Source organism: Gossypium raimondii, chromosome 11 (genome assembly GCF_025698545.1).
Source record: "Gossypium raimondii isolate GPD5lz chromosome 11, ASM2569854v1, whole genome shotgun sequence".
NCBI classification, from domain to species: domain Eukaryota; kingdom Viridiplantae; phylum Streptophyta; class Magnoliopsida; order Malvales; family Malvaceae; genus Gossypium; species Gossypium raimondii.
The window spans coordinates 57,778,397-57,784,263 of NC_068575.1; the positions used below are offsets into that span (position 1 = coordinate 57,778,397).

At 34.3% G+C, this 5,867-nt stretch overlaps 1 protein-coding gene across 1 annotated transcript; it reads right to left on the reverse strand.

Moving 5' to 3' along the window:
- Positions 1–290: 290 nt before the first annotated feature.
- LOC105802441 (uncharacterized) lies at positions 291–5,867 on the reverse strand. The gene is made up of 19 exons (XM_012634080.2): positions 5,643–5,867; positions 5,265–5,302; positions 5,161–5,183; positions 4,365–4,471; positions 4,242–4,293; positions 4,078–4,162; positions 3,771–3,861; positions 3,394–3,432; positions 3,183–3,250; positions 3,037–3,099; positions 2,853–2,908; positions 2,681–2,754; positions 2,440–2,532; positions 2,244–2,345; positions 2,023–2,103; positions 1,817–1,908; positions 1,672–1,687; positions 833–943; positions 291–732 (listed from the first exon to the last, which is right to left on the reverse strand). The coding sequence occupies exons 1-19, from the start codon at positions 5,763–5,765 to the stop codon at positions 631–633; spliced, it is 1,416 nt and encodes a 471-aa protein (XP_012489534.1). The 5' UTR covers positions 5,766–5,867; the 3' UTR covers positions 291–630.

The window sequence follows — 5,867 nt, forward strand, 5'->3', positions numbered from 1 at the left end:
TAACGTAGAATTAGATAAAGAGTGCGCCATTCTGTCAACATTTGTATGCTCTTACCTGGCAAAAGGAAGAAACCTACTTCTCTAAAGTGCGCCATGCCATTCACTGAAATTTATCAGATATTGGCATTTTCAACCTGCCTTGAACTTTCACTCTATCAACTGGATGTTGTGCTTATATTTGTCAAGCTCAAAGTGCTCAACCAAAAAAATAGTCATATGCTAAAGGTGCAATGTGAGAACTTCATTTATAAAGTGCAGTGCGTAAAATATACAACACTCCATAAACCCTGTAGACCTTAATAAAAGCATCATATTGGAAGCAGCAAGTTTGATAGCTCAAAAACTTGCACTTTTTCAAGGCAATTATAAATTCAGTTCAAAAGCAAAAAGCTGATATTTCTCACCCAAAGCCCCAAAAAGCAAATGACCAACTATACAAAACGGTTCATTTGATGACACTATTCTCTCTTTCAAGTTGAGTGAAAACTAGAATGGCTTTTATCATAACAACAATCTAGTAGTATAACTTTTGAACTGCATTTACTTTGCATGTGGCAAATGAAAATATAATCTATATATATTTTGGACAAAAAAGGAGTAACAAGGAGAAACAATCAACACCATGCAGCCTTAAAAGCGCCGTTTCTTCTTCTCAGGTGTAGCATGCACTTGAGCTTTAACTCCGTAGATTTTTAGTTGAAAATTTTCGAATGCCTCAGAGACAGCTGCTACCTGTTCATGAGTACAATCAAAAAGAACAAACTATGGTCACAAATATAATGGAAAAGAGAAATATAACAAGGAAATAATAATATCATTTGAATTCACCAACCAATTCAGGTTTCTTCGAGTACACTCTCACTATCATATCCTGATAAGATGTGGGCAGCAAGTGACTGATGCGTTCATGTGGTATGGGGAACTTCTCCTGACTCTCATAATCCTGGCCAGATAATTAATCCTGTCAGAAACTAGTACATACAAAGGAAACGACTCAAAATGCCTAAACAGTATCAGGATCCAGACTACATAATTTAGGAATCTATGTTACTCAGGTGTAGACACCTGAACACAAGTTTATGTCTGACACAAGTATGTTTAATTCTTTTTTAAGATTTCTATGCATTATGAGTGTCTTTGGAGGATCATATTCTATACTGCATATCCAGATATACACCAGACACGGGTACTTAAGCAAAATGAAGAATCAGAGCAACATAGTGAGGAATTTCCTCTCTTAAGTAGCTAATATAGGTCAAACTTTTATGTTTGCATCGCCATTGAAAAGGCAGCACAATTTTATCACATATGCTAATAGTATCTCCTGTGTATTTACTACTATCCAACAATCAAAATATTATGGAAAAATAACAGAAAAATAAAAAGGAAACCCATTATTGACAGAAACCAAATAGAAATCTCAATTGTCAATAACCATCCAGCCTAGCATTTTCTTCTTCGGTTAGGGAAGTGATATTGAATCATTTCAAATGTCAATAACCATCCAGCCTAGGTTTTCTTCTTCCAGTAGCAGAATGAAATTCAATGTTTAAGTCTAGGCATGAATGTAGAGCAAGTAAAAGGATAAGGTGAGTACCTTACATTTTAGGCCACAAAGCCAGACAAACAGGAAAAATAAAAAATAAAATCAAGGTAAGTGATTTTCAGTACCTTGAAAAAGTTGATGCTGCAAGAGTAGAAATGAAACAAAAATGAACAAGAAAAAAAAGTATCAAAGACAATAGTCAAAGATGAAACCTAGAAAAACAAGGAAAATATTTGCCTCTTCAAATTGAGCATAAGCGGCTCATGATACCTTTCGAGAGGATTTTGCCTTCCACGAGTCAAATCAATTCTGACATTGCTAACAGCAATATCATCTTCTTGCAGCAGTACTCCCCCATTTTTCTATTAAAATAAAATTGCCTTGTATCAGTATTGGAGACTATTCAATTGTTTAGCTAAGAACAGATGCATAAGATCATGCAAATGTAAATGGAAAAAAAAAATATCACAACAGACCTGGGAACAAGCAATGTCTTGTGCAGTGACATCTTTGAAATGTTCCAATTGGTCTTTTGGAACTGAATACTCATTACAGAACTGCCACAGAAAATAACACAATATACAGTAAATTTCGTCTTTCACATATTTAAAAAAAATAAAAAATAATAGCATGTTTGTTTGCAAGCTACCATGATCAAAACAAAAAAATGAAGTGAAAGTAAGCAAAGGTTTTCCACCTGATACAAATTTCTCCTACGAATGCGCAGAATCAAATCTCTAGATTCTCGGAGTTCTTCATCTGGTGCTGTCTCGATAGTTTTGATTATTGTGTCATCTAGCTGGATTCAAAGAAAGAATAGAATACAAAGCATGTTATACATTTGGACTCCAAATTTTTAGCAACTCAAAAGAATGCTAAGCATGTTGTCCAACCTTCCAGTACTCAGAAGGATCCTGAATGGAAGAAGAGATTTCTAGATAACTATTAGCTTTTAAAAGAGCATCTACTATCATTAGCTCAACAGCCTGCAATAAAAATGAAATCAGACCTCACCACTTCAGATAAGACGCCTACACAACTAATTACACAAAAGAAAAAGAGGAGAAAAAACAACAATGTAAAAAAGACGTTTGAATGAGACAATATAGAACCCAGAGTTAACTCTGTGAATACCTTCACTTTAGAGTGGGTGTACACAGTTCGATAAAGATCAGCACGAGTAGCAAATAACTTGTGGATGCTAAGATCTAGCAAGAGCACCCATTACCATTATTAAGGAGGAGTAAAAAAACACTAAAAGAACTAAACATGTATTTTGCAAGTAAATGAAACAGATGATACTAACAGTCTTTAGCACGATAGCAGATCTCATCACCCAAAACTCGCATAGTCTCCATCAACCTGCAGGTGGTGTAGCATGTATATAATGCTGGCAAAAGAAATCTTCTAACTTTTATTCTTTTGCTTTTTAATACATCTATTGATAACAGAAACTATAAGCTAAATGCCTAGGAAGATTTAACAAAAACCTGTGGAAATCAAAGCTGCATCCTAGGCCACAAGCTCGACTGTCGCGGACAATGTAATCAAACCTACACAAGTAAAATTTCATGCTGTTAAATTTTTTTATTCAAACTGGAAGGCCAATGTAGACAAATAATTAAGTTTCACTTACTTATCCACATCAATTCCATTCCGACCATTTGCAACAATATCATATAAGAATTGCTTCTCCTTTGCACTCTTCAAAGTAAGCACAAAATAGTGTATGTGTTAGATAAAGCAAAGAAACAAAGAATGTCTGTACTTCATACTGGAGCAAAATATAAAAAATCCAGTGATCAACATGTGCCCTACAAAATGGGTGTTAGAAACAAAACACTTACTTTTGGCAGTGCAAACTCAGAGCTAGCTAGTACCATTTCCTGGAAAATAAATAAATTAACATGGATGAAAATTAATTCTTATTATAAACATAAGGATCAGAGCAAAGCAAAAGTTGCAAGCAGAAATTATTAGGATATATGGAGGAAGAAAATAAACAGGTAGACATCAATAAAGTTTCTGGTTCTGCTTACTAGCTACAAATAGAGAATTAAAGAAAGAAATCATAAGGTTAAGTATGGCTCAGAATTCAAAAACATAGGATTTATTAGTATCTAGCTTCTCACACTTCTAGGTTTATTTGGGAATATTTGCAACATCAGGACCAGGAAAGGCAAAAAGATCGTGTATGAACAAACTCCTAATAAAATCAGCTTACCTTGACTCTTTTAATCATCTCAGATTCAACATCGATATGGTGCACATCAACAATATGATCAATCAGATCTGCTGACATTTGTTCATGAGCCCTAGAAAATACAGATATGATGTTAAATGGATGAAAACCATATTTTTCAACACCTAACATTACCTAAGCCAAAAAGAAAAGTAAGTACTGATCAACTATCAAATATCATTTTATGCAAAAGTCATCAGACTGGTACATACACGAGGAATCACTGGGTGATCAATTTTTTTAAGATTAGAAGTTAATAATGCATCATATAAAAATATTCAACATTTACCATTTGAAGCTATTAAGAACTTTGGGGAGAAATTCCCGTTCAAACAAGTGGCTAAAAGGTCCATGGCCTACATCATGTAGAAGTCCTGAAATTGAAGGAACAAAATCTATAAAGACCCGATTCAATTGAAATGAGAAGCACCTTTCAGGAACACAAGCTTTTACCTGCAACTTTCACTGCTTGAACATCAAATCGATCAATACCAAGCTCCAAACCCTACACAAAAGGATCTTAGTATATATAAATAACACATGGTAGATTGTAACAAGAGAAAAACAGCTCTATACCTGATAAGTTTTGAGCTTTTGCATAGCTTCACCCGCAAGCCAATACACACCAAGAGAATGCTCAAACCTGGAATGTACAGCCCCTGGATAAACCAGGTGTGCCAATCCTGAAACATATTAATAGTTAGCCAATCAGCAAGTTACGGCCTTACATGTGAGCTCAGAGAATTATAGCAAACTAAATAAAGAAACCTTGCATAAATTTAGGTAAAATCAACACCAATGCAATGCAAGCCATTGTTGAGTCTAATACAAGTGAAGAAACTAAGATCCTATGAAGAGAATCCTATTTTACTAACAGCAGTAAATGCAACTGACAAGAAAACAACAAAATAAAGCATAATATCACTGTTGTTTGCTAATAAATAAATGTAAAAAACAGATACTTTTACTATAGGATAGAGGCCAAGCGTCCCACCCTTCATCCATTCCAACATAGAAACAGCATACAAATGAAGAAAACGCCAGTTCTCAAATCAATTTTATGGTGAATCGATATTTTTCACCACGTTTATCCTTTTCTGAAGCATGTGATATATTCATCATCCCATATAAAAACATAGATAAATAGTTGAAAGATCATAAAAGTTCCTACTTTTCCATGTAACAGGGATATAAATTCGTAACCATTTCAAATATATCCTATAAAAACTTGTCACGACAGTGATATATATTGCATGCTTGATAATAAATCAACCATCTCAACCGCATATATTTCAAGACAATTCACAGTTCCTAAACACCCATTCTCACAGAAAAAAAAAAAGTGGAAAAAGAACATGAAAATGAACTTTACCAAGTTGTTTCAGCTCACGGAGCCTGTATCATAAAAATCGAAAAAACAATAAATGAGATCTGAATTGAAGCTAAACCAATAATAAAATAAAAGTACACACTTACCTTTGAAATTGCTCGGTGTCAATAAACTTCAAAGAGAGCTGCGACCGGACAGAAAATTAAAAACAATAATTACAATAATCACACACAAAAATCAAAAGAGCAAAACTCAGCTACTGTTGTAGTCCTCGCTCTCAGTCTCCAGTCAACGAAGAAAGAAAAACAAAAATAAAAGCACAATAATAGTCATATTACTGTGAGTTCTGATTTAGCATATCGAAACAGTGAAAAAAAAATCACAATTCCAAATTAAGAATCAAACAAAACATTTCTGTTGAATTTTTGTACTTACATATAGGGCACTTCGCTAAAACAAACATTGAAAATGAGAAAAAAAAAAGTAAAAGAAAAAGGAAAAATGGGAGAGTGAAAATGAAATACAGGATCGAGATAAATGTTGCCGTGAACGTTGTCGTGGACGTGTTTGGAGAGCCGGAGGTCGTGAGAAGGAGACAAATTACAAGCCGGAGAGAAAGAGAGATTTTCATCACAGTAAGCGCCCATTTCCTTTGAGAAAGTGGATGAGAAAAACGTATAACCAAAAAAACGTGTTTGGAGGAATTTTAGGCCAAGTGAAAAGGCCGGCAAGAATGTCCAAATATAAGG